Source organism: Mercenaria mercenaria, chromosome 19 (assembly GCF_021730395.1).
Source record: "Mercenaria mercenaria strain notata chromosome 19, MADL_Memer_1, whole genome shotgun sequence".
In the NCBI taxonomy this organism is placed as follows: Eukaryota; Metazoa; Mollusca; class Bivalvia; order Venerida; family Veneridae; genus Mercenaria; species Mercenaria mercenaria.
The window spans coordinates 21839401-21857029 of NC_069379.1; the positions used below are offsets into that span (position 1 = coordinate 21839401).

At 35.5% G+C, this 17629-nt stretch overlaps 1 protein-coding gene across 14 annotated transcripts in view; it reads left to right on the forward strand.

Moving 5' to 3' along the window:
* Window positions 1-17629, forward strand: part of LOC128551184 (transcription factor 12-like) — a 113965-nt gene that overhangs the window by 26961 nt on the left and 69375 nt on the right. For all 14 annotated transcript variants that reach the window (XM_053531757.1, XM_053531760.1, XM_053531751.1 and 11 more), the window contains 3 exons: window positions 8589-8656; window positions 10082-10160; window positions 11681-11736. In XM_053531757.1, the coding sequence (XP_053387732.1) occupies window positions 8589-8656; window positions 10082-10160; window positions 11681-11736 (203 nt within the window). The remainder of the gene's footprint in view (window positions 1-8588; window positions 8657-10081; window positions 10161-11680; window positions 11737-17629) is intronic.

Consider the following 17629-nt stretch of genomic DNA (forward strand, 5'->3'; position numbering starts at 1 on the left):
ATGTCTTTTCCTTTAATACTTCAGCATTACGTCTTTTAGCTGATTGAAAAATGATGATATTTGGGCTCAGGTGGCGGCCAGGATTTCCTTGAATGTTTTTCTCCAAGAGACTTTGTGCAAACTGTATGATATATAAGAAGTGTTCTAAGCATGTCTGACTTGACATATGATGTCGAAGTTTGCCAGATGAGGCCACCTATTCACATAATGTTATCATCCATAAATTCTTACCTTGTTTGTTGTTCAATCCTTTTAGTGGAATATTTATGATACATTTAAAGTATCTATCTTGCAACATTTAATGAACTTTTTCTTGTTTGGCGAAAATTAAATTTTATCAGGTATTAAAATATAGCTTTATTGCTTAGTGTTGAAACTGAAATTTATAGGGTTTTACAATTTCTCATTTAATTTCTGATTCTGAGATTCTTCAGTCATAAATAGATAACTGATGGTATTATGGAGAGGTGGTCTTGAATGTTAAAATAATAAAGAGTGCTGACCCTCTCAACTTGGATGTTGCTAGCGGGAAATTCTAGCCTCCAAGAAATATTCAGCTTTGTGGAAGATTTACTGTCATAATGATCTTGCCAATAATATTGATACCACTGAAATGACTATCACAATGACTATAATAATTGCAATTCAATTGATATCACTGGAATGACTATTGCAATTCAGTTGATATCACTGGAATGACTGTTGCAGTTGAATTGATATTACTGGAATAACTATTGCAATTCAATTGATATCACTGAAATGGCTATTGCAATACTACTGATACCACTGAAATGACTATTGCAATTCCGATGATATCACTGAAATGACTATTGCAATTCAATTGATATCTCTGGAATGACTATTGCAGTACCATTGATATCACTGAAATGACAGCAGTACCATTTATATCACTGGAATGACTATTGCAATACCATTGATATCACTGAAATGACATTTACAATACCAAAGATATCACTGGAATGAATATTTGCAATACTGATACAATACAATAGTTATAAAGCTCCCCCCTCGCCCCCCTCTTTCCCCATGTTACAGTATGTGCTCCTAAACAAGTATAAAGCTCCCCCCTCGCCCCTTTTTCCCCATGTAACATTTTTTGCTCCTAAACAAGTATAAAGCTCCCCTCTCGCCCCCTCTTTCCCCATGTTACAGTTTGTGCACCTAAACAAGTATAAAGCTCCCCCCTCGCCCCCTCTTTCCCGATGTTACAGTTTGTGCTCCTTAACAAGTATAAAGCTCCCCCCTCGCCCCCTCTTTCCCCATGTTACAATATGTGCTCCTAAACAAGTATAAAGCTCCCCCCTCACCCCGTCTTTCCCCATGTTACAGTATGTGCTCCTAAACAAGTGTAAAGCTCCCCCTCTCGCCCCCTCTTTCCCCATGTTACAGTTTGTGCTCCTAAACATGTATAAAGCTCCCTCCACACCCCCTCTTTCCCCATGTTACAGTTTGTTCTCCTAAACAAGTATATAGCTCCCTCCTCGTCCCCTCTTTCTTACTTAGCAAGTACAAAGTTCATTTGTGTTTGATGATGTTGGAATTACTGTTTTTAAGCTGTATACATTAGAAAAAAGTATTTTGTGCAATTAAAGTTGAAAATAGTCAATTTGAGATGGCCCCTCAGTTACATGGCAGGCTGGGAAAGCAACAGATGTGCTTCTAAAGTTGGCAACAGTAGAGTAACTGTAGATCAGTGTGTGGCATAAATCATAGCAGAGATAACTCCTGACAAATTATACAGATAAACCAATATCTTTATTACAGCAAAATCCTGGAGGTGTTGTTATACCTGGGGGAGGTGAAAGTTTTACATTTAAGAAGGTCTATATCTTAAGTTTTGAAAAATGTATTTTAAAAACAACATGATAAAGGCTTCTGTTAGAAAACAGACCTACTGCAAGAGGTACTGCAACAGAGTTGTGGTGGGTAAGTGGGAAATGGGGGAGGAGATTGGACAGGGAGCATTTAATAAGTAAAGAGATAGCAACAATTCCAGCTATTGTTCTAAAATAACAGGACCTCTATCTTCTCCAAACCATTAATTTGGAGATTTGTCAAAAAAGTTTCGGACAGCTGACAGGTTAAAGTTACTGGCTTTGATTCACTCCCCACCCCTCCCCTTCACTGTTGTAGTTTCTTCACTTTGCTTGGGGTGTAGAGTTCTTGTTGTGTGGAAGCCATCAAGCTGGCATACAGAAAGTAGTTCTACCTTTGCCTGAAACAGTGCTTGGAGAAGCACCCAGGATCAAAAGCTGGAAAATCACATATGGCCATTAAAGCCCTCTACTCTTTTCTCCAAAACAATGTTAAAAGTTAACAGTGACCACACATACTCCAGGACTGCTAATGACAGGTGTTGACTTAATGTTCTAACCGTAAACACAGATTAATCATTATTTGGCACATTTATGACAAATTTGCACACCTACAACAGTAATCTGTTTACATATAGGTTGGGGTAATCTCATACAGTTAATTCTTTGGGATTATAACTATGACTTTAACACCACCACAGTAACTTTATAATATTGATTTTACCTTCCATAATATAAATTACTTTGATGTTATGTCCCAAACAGGTTAAGCATTTATTCAAATAGAGAATTATTATAGTTTAACACTCCCCTAAAAGTGCATGAATGCACAACAAGTTATAAAGGGAGGTAATAAAAAAAGAGTCTTACCTTATTAGACCTATACTGTGAAATCATTTTTATAGGTCTTTTGCTAAAACAATTTTGTGGCATGACGGCACTCGTGTGTCGGTGTGGGACATGTCAGTGATTATAAATGAATGTGTCAATGGGGACATGAGTGTGTCAGTGGGGATCCAAGTGTGTCAGTGGGGAATATGATTGTGGTAGTTGGTACATGAGTGTGTTATTGCAACATGTATTGTCAGTGGGTACATATGAATTGTGTCCATGGGAATATGAATGTATCAAGAGATGATATTTGTCTTGTTGGGGCATCGATGTGTCAGCGAGGAACTGGAGTGTGTCAGTAGGGACATTTGGACAAACATATGTTAGTGGGGACATGAATTTGTTGATTTCACATTTTAAAGATGAACTAAGTAGGAACTTGAATATAATGAAACTTAGTCCACAATGAATTATAATGGTTTCACTGCAACAGTTCTTCCTGCGCTTTGTAGTATACAAGTAATCAGTTACCAATCTCTGAATGGCTAGTAACTGTTTACATGGCATTGGTTGTGTGTGTGTATATAAGTTTATTTATAGTCACCACCAGTAACCCATATGGGCGACTCCTCCAGAACCCAGAAGATGCTCCAATTCCAGATGCTTCCCTGGTTCTTTAGCGTACCAGGTGTAAAGCACCCATAAACTGGACTCTTATCCCAGTGTTAGAAATTTTTAGTTGGAGAAGTTGGGGCTCAAATTCACGATCCCTGGTTTCGTAGTCAAATATTGTTACCACTGGATGGCTGCGTCCGCTCCATGGCATGGTTCATGATACAGTGCAGCATTTCTAGAACACCATTAGAAACGTTTCTTTACAAGTTTTACTGGAGAGAAAATCTGCCAGAGAAACGTTGAAGGAATTTCTGTTTTTAATCTTCAGAAAAGTTGTTGAAGTAATTTGTATTTCATTTTACTGAAAACAAAATATGAAAAATTGGGCCAAAACAAGGTGGGAGTCCTGTCTATACTGCAATGTCAATGTGGAGAAATAGTCGTATATGAGGTGTAGGGGGAATCATAGACTGAATTTGAGTTCCAGTTCTAGACTAGTCTACTCCTGTACTAGATTCTGGTATTTTGTTCTTTATTGATCAGTCCATTGTCCAGACGTCAGTGCCCGATCATTAAAACAACAATATTCTCCACAGCAAAACACTAATTCCGCTATTTTCTACCTTTTATGACAAATTCCGCCATTTCTTGTCTTGCGGCTGGGATATTATTGCTAGATTGATATTGGTGGAAATTTAATTTGCAGTTTCCATGCTGAAATAAAGTCTTATATTGCAAACATTATATTCTTAACTCTTAAATTACTAGGAAAATGACAAGTGTCTGTAGCGTCTTGAATCTGTACATTATTTTTCCAGAAACTCTTCATTTCACAAATATGTTTTTTTCCTCCCAGATAGATTGGTAGTTTGAACAATTCTCTTATTTTGAGATTTAATGCTTTATTGTAGCAGAAAAATCAAACTTGCAGAAGGGAGATAATATAAAAAAAAATACATGATATATATATTTGGATTATTAAATGGACAGAAACAGACACAAGTCCATGTATCATACTACAAAAAAAAGAACCAAATGAAATAAAAATCGTATATTTTAATCTAGAAAGTAAGCAGAAGTACCCAAGTCATTTGGATGTTGTCACTAGCTTTAATTGGCATATCTGATGATTGGACAGAAGACAAAATATCTTACTTCTCTACCTCTGATTCATGGGTAGTCAGTTTACGTTGCCTGGCAACCATTACATAAATAAAATACTGTCGAAATCCCGTGTTTAACCCAAATCAAAACCAAACATCCAGTGTTCCACCTAATTGTTTCCCCTATCAAACCAGAGGTAGAAAAATCTTAATGTAAACTAAGTGTAAAGATATCAAAGCTGACTCATTTTAACTAATTTTGTGTAGTTGGGTATACCATGTCCTTCGTTGATCTTTTACTTCTCAAAACACCTGGCAGATTTTAACAAAGAAATCTGTTCGCTGCAAGACTGACGTATCTTCTCTAAAACAAATGATTAGCTATATCGTTCTGTTAGAAGCAGATATTCAAGTTTACATGCCCGATTTAACATTTCAATCATGGTTTAATGATAATACCCTATCCTTTAGAAATAGCTATTTTTTCTGTCCTTAAAATACAATTTTTGAGATAAAAATCAATTACCCTATTGATAGAATCAGTTGACACAGAATATTTTTGGAAGAAAATTCAAGCATTATGATGTTATTATTTAATTTGTGAAATTTAACAATTTTCAGTTGAAGATTAAAGAAAATTTAAACTTAAAGTACTATATAGTGTGGTAATTTATTAGTTTCAAGTGAGGCCAACATAAATTAATCACTAATTTGAACAAATGACAGTTTTAATGAAAGGTGTAGTATAAAACATGTCAATGGTTGAATAATGTGGTGTTGAAATTATTCATTTCCATACCACCACCAGAGTACATGTATAGAGTGTGCAAAGGACATCCACAGTACAAGAATTCAGAAACAAAAATGTTTCTGTGACATTTGTTGATGTATTTTGATTAAAAAAACAGCATGAAGGTCTTTGTTTATCAAAACTTTGATAACCGGACACGGTGAACAGGTCATTCATATCTCCCTATGACCCAAATTTAATAGTCAGCTGCACACGCAGATCACGCTTCCATATGCTGCAGCTGTAATAGTCAGCCTCACAGGCTATTCATGCTTCTTATGCTGTAAACGTATTAGGCAACAGCCTTGCCGTTCACACTTGCCAATGCTCCAAATGTAATAGGTTGTTCACACTTCCCTATGCTTTTAATGTAATAAGTGTTCAAGCTTCCTTATGCTGTAGATGTAATAGACAACCCCACAGAATGTTCACACTTCCTTATGCTCCAAATGTAATAGGCAACAGCCTTGCCATTCACACTTGCCAATGCTCCAAATGTAATAGGTTGTTCACACTTCCCTATGCTTTTAACGTAATAGGTGTTCAAGCTTCCTTATGCTGTAGATGTAATAGACAATCCCACAGGATGTTCACACTTCCTTATGCTCCAAATGTAATAGGCAACAGCCTTGCCATTCACACTTGCCAATGCTGCAAATGTAATAGGTTGTTCACACTTCCCTATGCTTTTAACGTAATAGGTGTTCAAGCTTCCTTATGCTGTAGATGTAATAGACAACCCCACAGAATGTTCACACTTCCTTATGCTCCAAATGTTATAGGCAACGGCCTTGCCTTTCACACTTGCCAATGCTCCAAATGTAATAGGTTGTTCACACTTCCCTATGCTTCTAACGTAATAGGTGTTCAAGCTTCCTTATGCTGTAGATGTAATAGACAACCCCACAGAAGGTTCACACTTCCTTATGCTCCAAATGTAATAGGCAACAGCCTTGCTGTTCACACTTGCCAATGCTCCAAATGTAATAGGTTGTTCACACTTCCCTATGCTTTTAACATAATAGGTGTTCAAGCTTCCTTATGCTGTAGATGTAATAGACAACCCCACAGGATGTTCACACTTCCTTATGCTCCAAATGTTATAGGCAACCACACACACTGTTCATGCTTCATTATGCTCCAAATGTAATAGGCTGTTCACACTTCCTTATGCTCTAAATGTAATAGGCAACCACACACACTGTTCATGCTTCCTTATGCTCCAAATGTAATAGGCTGTTCACACTTCCTTATGCTCCAAATGTAATAGGCAACCACACACTGTTCACACTTCCTTATGCTCCAAATGTAATAGGCAACCACACACACTGTTCACACGTCCTTATGCTCCAAATGTAATATGCAACCACACACACTGTTCACGCTTCCTTATGCTCCAAATGTAATAGGCTGTTCACACTTCCTTAATATGCTCCAAATGTAATAGGCAATCCCACAGGCTGTTCACACTTCCTTGCGCTCGCAGTGTGTAATAGGCAACCACACACACTGTTTACGCTTCCTTATGCTCCAAATGTAATAGGTAACTGCACAGGCTGTTCAAGTTTCCCATTGCTCATGCTTCTTAAGGCCTAAACACACAAAACAGCTTATCTTCTTTATTCCATATAAAATTGAGAAACTTCCAATGGCTGCAGCACACACGTGGACCCATTTTAAATTTGCTTGGAGAATATGTTGGCAGTCTTGTTTGATCAGTCAGATGCTAAAAATGAGACCTCAAATTGTAGTGGTGGTCGATGACCTAAGTTTTCAATTCAATTTAGTGATGAAAATACTACCTAAATGTCAAGCATAGATCTGTCATGTGATTTCAGTAGAATATTACAATGAAAGTAAGGAAAAGAAATAAAAACTTAAATAAAACTTAACTAAAATTTTAAATCCATAATTATACAGCGTCATTTGTTAATTTAGTGTCTGTATACCTATATCTTCCAAAGGTATGAAATAGGCATCCTGAATGTAACAGGCAATCAAATCATGTTGAAAGAAAGTGATTACTTGGTGAGATCTAGTCTGGGGAGGAGGAGGTTTGAGAGGTTGGGATGGAGCCGGGTGTTTTTTTGTGTGTGTGATGGGGTGTGTGTGTGGGGGGGGGGGGGGGGGGGGGTTGAGAGGGGTTCTATGAAAGACATGGGTAGAGGGGGTTCTGTAAGAAGCATGGGTAGAGGTGAATGGGATGGGGTTGGTGGACAAGGGTGGAGTGGGATTCTGTGAGAGGTTTTGTTGGAGGGTGATCTATGAGAGATCAGGATGTAGGAGGAGGTAACACCTTTGTGCAGCATTGTATTCTAATTTGGAAAAGTATAGCTGATAGAAAAGCTATAATTGCTCTTCACCTTGCTTTTATTTACAAAATTGTTGAAATGTATTAAGAAATGGGATCTCTGTCAGTTTTTACAGATCAATTTGGAATATGAATAATATTACTAATATGTCCATATACTTTTGAACCACATATTGTCCTGCTCTGACGCACAGTAATTAGACGTCAAAAACACTTGGTAGTCCCTGCTGAGTTATTGATTGTCACATGACAGGAGGCCAATAATTTTACTGGCAAAGGTCAAATTAGCCAGCTAATGTAATTGAATTGTCAGGCATTACTGAATAGGACTGGAATGAGCAGTCTCCCTATATAGTTTTATACTATTTTTAATGTGCATTGTAGAACAGATATACATTTAGTGTCTTACTTCAGGGGTCATTGTAAACATACAAGAGGATCCCCTAACGGACATTGCTCATTTCAGACCTTACCTACCCATTACCGTTATGATGTTTCTATCATACATAGAAGCTTGATTATACTGGCTTGTGGAAGGACAGACCTAGGTACCAGCTTGTGGAAGGTCAGACCTAGGTACCAGCTTGTGGAAGGTCAGACCTATAGGTACCAGCTTGCTCCTACAATAATATACTGGTGGTCATCGGAGGTCTCCCTTAACCGTCACAATCTGGAACGTTGCAATATAACCTAGGTTGTTGTGTTGTCACTTAAATCTAAACAAAAACAAGCTATAGGCACACAGTGTCCAGCACCTTTGAGTCGTCTACAGTACTATCGCAGTTGGAGCTAATTAGCATAGTGCTGCCTTGAACATTTGTTGCAGTCAATTTTGCACTTGTAACCTATGGTTAGGACTTATATCATAAAGCAAAAATGTAACATGAATCGAAGTTATTTTTTCAATGTGTGTACGATACCAAAAAGTCATATGGGTTAGCCACCGGCCTGTTCTTGAGTTTTCATTGTCTGACATTGAATTTATTTTCATTATCAATGTTTTCAGATAAAAGTATAATAATATTTACTCTCCTTTTAGCAAAGGGGTTAATGCATAAGAAAGGGTAAGTAAAAGTATTAAATGGGTTTGAAATCTGTTTCAGGTGAAGAAGTCGGGTCATCGTGGTCACAGGGTCATCAAGGGCAACCACCCGGGTATAATGAATCCAGAGTAAGTAAAAAAGAGGCACCAAACTTTCACATTTAGAAGTGTTTGTTTAATAGACTCTTACTGATAAAGAGAGATTCAGGGATTTTTACACTCCCGAAAATTGTTTAGGGGAGCTTGTAGTTGCTGCTTCACGTGTTCTGACATTCTTGTCTGGACTGTTTTTCAAAAACCATCGGCAAAAATAATCCAAACTTCACAGGAAGCTTCCTTAGTGAGCTGTTGTGATCACCCTTTGTCTGTTGTCTGTTGTGTTGTCGTGTGTCATTTATCACTCTAGAGGTCATAATTTAGGCCAAATCTTAATGAAACTTGGTCAGAATGTTACCCTCAATAAAATCTTGAATGAGTTTGATACTGGATATCTAGGATCAAAAACCAGGTCACAAGGTCAGTTAATAGGAAAATCTTGGTAATAGTGTAGAGGACACTCCTGTCTGTCTGTCTCTCTGTGTGTCTGTCTGACACAAAGCTTGTCCCCACTCTAAGCCAAACATTTCTCATCGGATCTTCACCAAACTTGAACAAAATGTGTTTGCCAATAAGTGCTCGGCCAAGTTCGATAACCGGCCAAATCGGCCCAGGCACTTCGGAATTATGACCCTATATGGTAAAATTATTCACTCAGGTTAGCAATCACGGCCCTCTTGTCTACTTATTATTATCCTAGTAAACTTAAATGTGTTTACTATAGACTGGGCATATAACACTTATTATTACGTACTTATTTAAAAACTCTGTTAAATTTCAATGGAACCTGAAACGTCAATATTTTTCCATATTGGCATTCAAATTTTATATCGGATGTGTGGTGTGACATCAGTTTCACGTATGTCAGCACATTTAAAAGTTCTTTAACGATGATATTTTTAATTTCATTTGAGCTTTATAACAGATTTGTATAATTTAAATAATAACTTTAAGGGTGATGCGTATGTAATAAACAGATTATTAGATTTATATCGAGAAATATGCAGGAGTTCTTCCGTGGAATAATATTGCGCTCCTGAAGTCGCGTAGTATTTCAGCTGCAGAACTTGTGCATATTTCTTGATACGAATCTAATAACCTATAACTATGGACCAGCAATATGTATCATCATATATGATACATTGTATCCAATAGCTCAAGAGTCAATAATTTGAAATTTGAATACATTTAACAGTAGTATATGAAATTGCAAAAAGAGTGATGTTTTTATAGCAGTTATCGTGTTAAGTTCAATACTTGTGTGTGTGCCAAGTGAGCACAAGTTTCAAAACATGCATCATGAAAGGTACTGGTGTATGTAATGATACATCTCTTTTCTCTTGATAATCAAATAAAACAACACTGTTTCCCATTTCAGTGAGGTTTTTGGTGTTAGTCCTGTTCCATGAGTTTTCATTTGGTAAAATTTGTATTAAAAGAAGGTTATTTGTTTTTCAGATGTTTTCAGACAATCAGAATTTCAACAATGGTCATCCAGATAATATGCACCCATTTGTAAATAATAATGACATTATAAGTAAGTATGTGACACATGAAAAATTACTTTTTTCTGTGAAATTATATTCATTTTGTTTTTCATGAATTTCTTAGCTGTGTTGTCTTCAGAACTATATAAGTCTGTATAAAAAATGTTAATTGTGACAATTTTCACATTTGACACGTGTATTTGTCAAGCTTGGATTCCATGACTTATGACTCTGAGAAATAACCATTTTTTCGGTAACAAAGAAATTCTGTGCCAACAAATTCAAATGATATTGCTGTTTATCATTATGATTGCAGGTTCAAGCCAGTATGTTAGGGTTCCTATGCTACAAAGGAACATTTTCTGTAACCGAACTTTGTGGAAAAATGAAAATCATTAGTTACAGAATGATACAAATTTATATAATGTTGGAATTTATACCATTTTGTTAAAGATGAGGTTGCCATACTGTCATGCACAAAATTCCATTTTCATTTATTTGTTGTTGCTCAGAAAACAATTTTAAATACACAATCACGGTCACATTCTGTGATTGGTTTGAGAGAAACTAATATAATGTATGTCAGCCTATAATGATATGTATATATATTGATATGATAATAATAATAATCAGGATTAACAGAATTACTCCTGCTTTATTTCATTTGTATTTTTACTGTGTCTGAAACAACCGTCCATTGAAATATTTTCCACTTACGAAATACTGGTGTTTAATATAGTCATATGTTACTACATGTATATATAGTAACAAAAATGAATGTGTTTTCAGTAGGTTATTGCTTTCATGCACTGATTATCACTTATCGGCACGGGCCGAAAACTCATAATCATAATCCGCCCGGTGAATATGTGCGCGTGAAACCAGTAGCTACATAAAACATCATCATGGACGTCATAATGGTCTGTCACTGGTCTACACGGTAAACCGTGGTTTATCGCAGAATTACAATTCTTGGCTTAAATTAAGTATTCTAACATGGCTCGATTTGATTTCCAGTTGAGCAAAGAAGAAAATCAAGCTCTATATATTCTGCGATAAACAACGGTTGACGCGCGGACCGGTAAGAGAGCATTATGACGTCATATTGCCACATGACGTTCGATACATTACTCCTCGCATAAACGAGGTCCAGTATAATATCTATTAAAATATATCAATGACCTTGTCAGAATGAAAACAATCAATTCATTATAATTAGCTCCTTACCGACAAGAAATTCTGTAGATCTAATTTGTCTAAGTGTGCAAAAATAAACACAAATTTTGAGACAAAAGTACCCCAAACTATTTAGCCATTTAAGTCTAGCGACAGGAGTTGTAGTTCTACTCCCCTTGAGTAGTGCAACAAAACATATGTATTAAAGACATTAATACACGCTAGAGCCTGGCCGGGAGGTGATAATTGGCCTGGAATTCATAATGGCCCTCGGGCCATTATTCATTTTCTGGGCCGATTATCACCTCCGGCCCGGCTCTGTCATGTATTAACCTCTAAATATATGTGTTAGTTGACTTAGCACTTTGTAAATGTGTTATGTTTATTGTTACAGATAAAAATTCCGATCTTCCATACAGAACTTTCAACAGGGACAGTATGACTCCTCAGGTAAGGATTGTTTTGCTAGTCAGCTTGAGGCTGACTGGTTATGGTATCTGCTTCCGAATCAGCTGCCCTGCGCCATCAACTTGGGCTGACTGGTTATGGTATTTGACTTGGAATCAGTTTCCCTGCACCATAGTCGGTTTGGGAAAGCTTGGGATGTAGAATTTATTCATTGAAGGAAGTTGTCCTGTTTGATTGTGGAAGGTCTGTGGTTCTACCAAGGTGTCCATCAGAGTCTTCAATAATTTAGGTTGGGCATCTTGAGTCATTGCTATTATGAATATCAAGAACTTGTCTACATTGTGACTGAGTGAGTGAAAACCGAGCAAAACTAACTTGGGCCTTTGTTTGCTTTTCTTTTGGTAGCAGGGTACTTAAATGAGAAATACAAAGATTAACAAAAGAAGATTCTTTTCAGAAGATTTCTTTGAAAGGAATATTTCTGGAATTTTCAAAATGATCAATCTCAAGAAAATAAATAGACTTTCTGATTGGAACTATTTTCTGTAAGAGGAAGTGTTTGTCAGTTCATGAGAATTTTGCCGCATTTCATGTCTCTAATTAGCTGGTCTCAGATGGTCAAGTGAGTTGTCTGTCAAGTTTCACATTCTTATTTGGTATTTATCCGCCTCTAGAGACTCTCCTAAAGTGAGAAAGGAAACTCTTCAAAAGGAAGGTAGAAATAGCACCCAGAGTATCATATTTTTCATTCAATCTGCAATTTGAAGTTTGCGTAGTTATTTTAATCTAAAATGATGTAGGGTTACTTTCAAATATGGGGAATATGACTCATTTAAATAATGTCCTGTAAAAGGTACCCAAGGATAGGAACAGAAGTTTAGAAATTTGATATAAGATATATAATTATTAGACGCTGAGAAGTAACAAAAGAAATGGAAACCACGATTTAACATTGCTCAATTTGTTAAACAGTTAAACAAGAAGAAAATCAGGTGTTGTTTGTTCTACGATAAAGAATGGTTGAAACACAGACTTTGGAGGGAACAGTATAGCATCAGTTATGATGTCATTTATGATATCATTGCTGATGTACAGTTAAATACCACAGTTCTTCAGGTGCTTAGGTATTAATGATTTTAGGCTAATGGCCTTGTCTTTCAATTCCTATGCATGTGAACTCTGTACTGTGGTAAATCAGACAATTAACCATAGTAAGGCATTATTAAATTTATACAAAAAATGTATAATGTTATAACCTTGCAAAGTCCTTGATTATTTGATAAATAAAAAATGCAAAGGCCTCAGTTTTTTGATAATCTAATATTTGTTAAATTGATTTCGAATGATGTTTCTGTCTGTTGTTTCAAAGCATCTCACGGTAAGTATATACCAAAGACCACTCCCCCATAAGTTTTAATAAATTTTGAAAGGACTCTTTTTACCCAGAAAAATGTGGAATTTAGAGGGAAAAAAATCTCGAAAAATTCATTTTTTATATTTGTTCATTTTTAGCTCGACTATTCGAAGAATAGTCTAGCTATTCTACTCACCCTGGCGTCGGCGTCGGCGTCGGCGTCGGCGTCGGCGTCGGCGTCACACCTTGGTTAAGTTTTTGCATGCAAGTACATACAGCCATCAATTAAAGGCATATAGCTTTGAAACTTATTTTTTCTTTTTCTAGGTCAATTACCAACCTCTCTGGGTCAAGTCCCATAACTCTGACATGTATTTTGAGCAAATTATGCCCCCTTTTGGACTTAGAAAATTTTGGTTAAAGTTTTACATGCAAGTTACTATCTCCAAAACTAATGCAGATATTGATTTGAAACTTCACATGTGTCTTCGGGGTTATAAAACTAGTTGATAGCAGCAAGTCCCATAACTCTGACTTTCATTTTGGCCAAATTATGCCCCTTTTGGACTTAGAAAATTCTGGTTAAAGTTTTGCGTGCAAGTACATACAGCTATTTCTAAAAGGCATATAGATTTGAAACTTACTTTTTCTTTTTCTAGATCAATTACCAACCTCACTGGGTCAAGACCCATAACTCTGACATGTTTTTTGAGCAAATTATGCCCCTTTTAGACTTAAAAATTTTGGTTAAAGTTTTACATGCAAGTTATTATCTCAAAACTAATGCAGATATTGACTTGAAACTTCACATGTGTCTTCGGGGTTATAAAACTAGTTGATAGCAGCAAGTCCATAACTCTGACCTTCATTTTGGCCAAATTATGCCCCCTTTTGGACTTAGCAAATTCTGGTTAAAGTTTTGCGTGCAAGTACATACAGCTATTTCTAAAAGGCAAATAGATTTGAAACTTATTTTTCTTTTCTAGATCAATTATTAACCTCACTGGATCAAGTCCATAACTCTGGCATGTATTTTGGGCAAATTATGCCCCTTTTGGACTTAGAAAATTCTGGTTAAAGTTTTACATGCCAGTTTCTACCTCCAAAACTAATGCAGATATTGAATTGAAACTTCACATGTGCCTTCGGGGTTATAAAACTAGTTGATAGCAGCAAGTCCCATAACTGATATGCATTTTGGTCAAATTATTCCCCCTTTTGAACTTAAAACTCTTTTGATATTTAACCTTTTTGGGTAATATTTTCCTGCTTCTAGGACAATATTTCGAATAGTCGAGCTTGGCTGTCTTACGGACAGCTCTTGTTTGTCAAATAATTGCCATTATTCATAAGAAAAAAAGACTTGAAATATGAACCAACGAGATTAGTATTACAAAATGTATGATCAAAGAACATTTGAAAACAATTGAAATATGACAATGGAACATTGAGGAGACTACTGGAATATAGCAGAACCTCCGTATAATCAAATCATGTGATCTCTGTTATAATGAGATTATGTCCATCATAATAAGACTCCCAATTAAAAGGCAATCAGTGATGATAGTTGTTAATGGGTTTTTCAATGATAGTAATTTGTTTTATGGTAATTTTTATGTAAAATCAATGCAGATTAAATTCAGATAAAAAAAACCCCAAACATTTCAAGCAAATTGCTATACAGCAAAGCATCATTGTAGATTGATTTTCTTTCTAAAAATACTTTTGATGAAAACTCAACATAGTGTTGAAGTTTCTATAACCGAACTTCGTTTAAGAAATAATTTATAGCAAAAGAGTGTTTTAACACTATTTTGCGCGATGGGTGGTTATACGTCGGGCATAATAATTTCACGAGTGAAATTATTTGTACGACGTATTACCACCCGAGTGTGTAAATGGTGTTAAAACACGGTTTTGCTATAAATTATTTCGATTCTAATAATTATGCCCTTAATCTAAACAGTAGATAAAATACAGCAGCGCACTTTTTTGGTCGCAACAAAAACATTTTCGTCACCGCACGTTAACGTGACGTTATTGTAGTCCAAGAGTGTTTTAACATAGAAAATCATATTAAAATGAGAAATAATTTATAGCAAAAGAGTGTTTTAACACTATTTATGCATGATGGGCAGTTATACGTCGGATGTAATAATTTTACGAGGGTGCAGCCTGAGTGAAATTATTTGTACGACATAGTACTGCTCGAGTGTATAAATAGTGTTCAAACACCGTTCTGCTATAAATTATTTTGATTCTTATAGCTCTTAATCTAAAACAGTAGAAAAAATATAGTAGTGCTCTTTCTTGGTCGCAACAAAAACATGACGTCACTGCATGTTAACGTGATGTCAATCTAGCATAAGTGTGTTTTAACAGAGACAAACATATTAGAAAGTTTATTCAAAACTGTCATACAGTTGAATCCTAAGCCAATTATTTGTTATAAAGAAATATGTGAAATGGATTCATTTAATGAGCATGATGCTTCTAGTCCTATGCTATGTAGGGAATTCACAATTATATGATATTCAAGGCATAGGTGGGGCCTCTGTGGCCGAGTGGTTAAGGTCGCTGACTTCAAATCACTTGCCCCTCATCAGTGTGGGTTCGAGTCTCACCCAGGGCGTTGAATTCTTCATGTGAGGAAGTCATCCAGCTAGCTTACATAAGGTCAGTGGTTCTACCCAGGTGCCCGCTCGTGATGAAATAATGCACGAAGGGGCACCTGGGGTCTTCCTCCACCATCAAAGCTGGAAAGTTTCCATATGACCTGTAATTGTGTCGGTGCGATGTTAAATCCAGCAAAATAAAGGGACGCACAAGCATATAATTTTCAAGGCATAGGTAACATCGAAATTCACAACGATAAAATACCTCAAGGTTTAGGTGACATATGGGACTTTTAATTGTGTGGTACACTTCAAGGCTTAGGTAACACTTTGAACTCTCAATCATGTGATGTTTCAAGGCTTTAGCTGCATATAGAATACACAGACATATTATGTTACTTAAGGCTTCAATCGCATATAGTACATACAGTCAAATGATGTTTTAAAGGCTCATTTACATATGGAACACACAATTTCATGATATTTCAAGGATTCAGCTGCATATGAAATACACAGACATATAAGGCTTCAATTGCAAATACAAACCATCATAGTTATTGTACTTAAGGGTTTAGTGTGAGGTTGAGAAGAAAGGTTAATTTGTTAGTCAAGGACAAGGAAGGAATTGTTACTGTTAATATTTACTTTGACTAAAGATCCTTTGTTTAAAATGTAGCTCTTTAGACTTACCAGTCAGTTGCAGGAATCTGTAACATTAAATTTCAACCAATCAAATTTGTTTTCGTTTTTTGCGGCAATATAATAATTGGTTTTATACCGTACCAGCTGCGCTCCCCAATAAATTGTCAATCATTTTAGACTCTAATATATAAAAATATTTTTATTATAGTTTTTCAATATATAATGAATCTGCTAAGTCTGTATTTGAAGAAGTTCCTAAGCCAAGGTGTCCAGACCAATCAGAACATTTGTTTCATTTTAAGTCTGTTTCATCGTCCAATTCGAATTGCTGTTACACTTTTAAAGGCGGGTCAGTTGTCTGTGAGAGAAAAGGCAGGAGTTTGAAAGCTTACACCAGTTGGCAGACATATGGGTCTTCCATGGAATAAGTGAACAGTGAACACTTGGATTTTATTCGCTAATTTAACGAAAAATTAATCTTACGACACTCACACCTGGGCACATCTATCAGTTTTTCATTGACATTTATTGCATTAAAAGGACTTAAGAATAAGAATTATTAATAGATATATGAATGCATAGGAAATTGTCATCATTATTCAGTTACATAGATCTCTTTTTAAGTTTTATGCCAGAAAAATAGATAGCAGCATAAATTTTATCAAATAAAGAGAAGCATTTATATAAAACAGAAAGTGGTGTTTATAGACAAGAGAAAGAAGCACTTATATAAAATATATAGCAGCATTAAAATAGATAGAAGCATTTATAAGATGGCAGTATTTATATAAAATAGATAGCAGCATTTATATAAAATAGATAGCAGCATTTATATAGAACAGATAGCAGCATTTGTATAAAAAAGATAACAGTATGTATATAAAATAGATAGCAGTATGATTATATAAGTATATAGATAGGAGCATTTATATAAAATAGATAGCAGCATTTATATAAAAATAGACAGGAGCATTTATATAAAATAGATAGCAGCATTTATATAAAAATAGACAGGAGCATTTATATAAAATAGATAGCAGCATTTATATAAAATAGATAGCAGCATTTATATAAAAAAGATAACAGTATGTATATAAAATAGATAGCAGTATGTATATAAAAGTATATAGATAGGAGCATTTATATAAAATAGATAGCAGCATTTATATAAAAATAGACAGGAGCATTTATATAAAATAGATAGCAGCATTTATATAAAAATAGACAGGAGCATTTATATAAAATAGATAGCAGCATTTATATAAAATAGATAGCAGCATTTATATAAAAAAGATAACAGTATGTATATAAAATAGATAGCAGT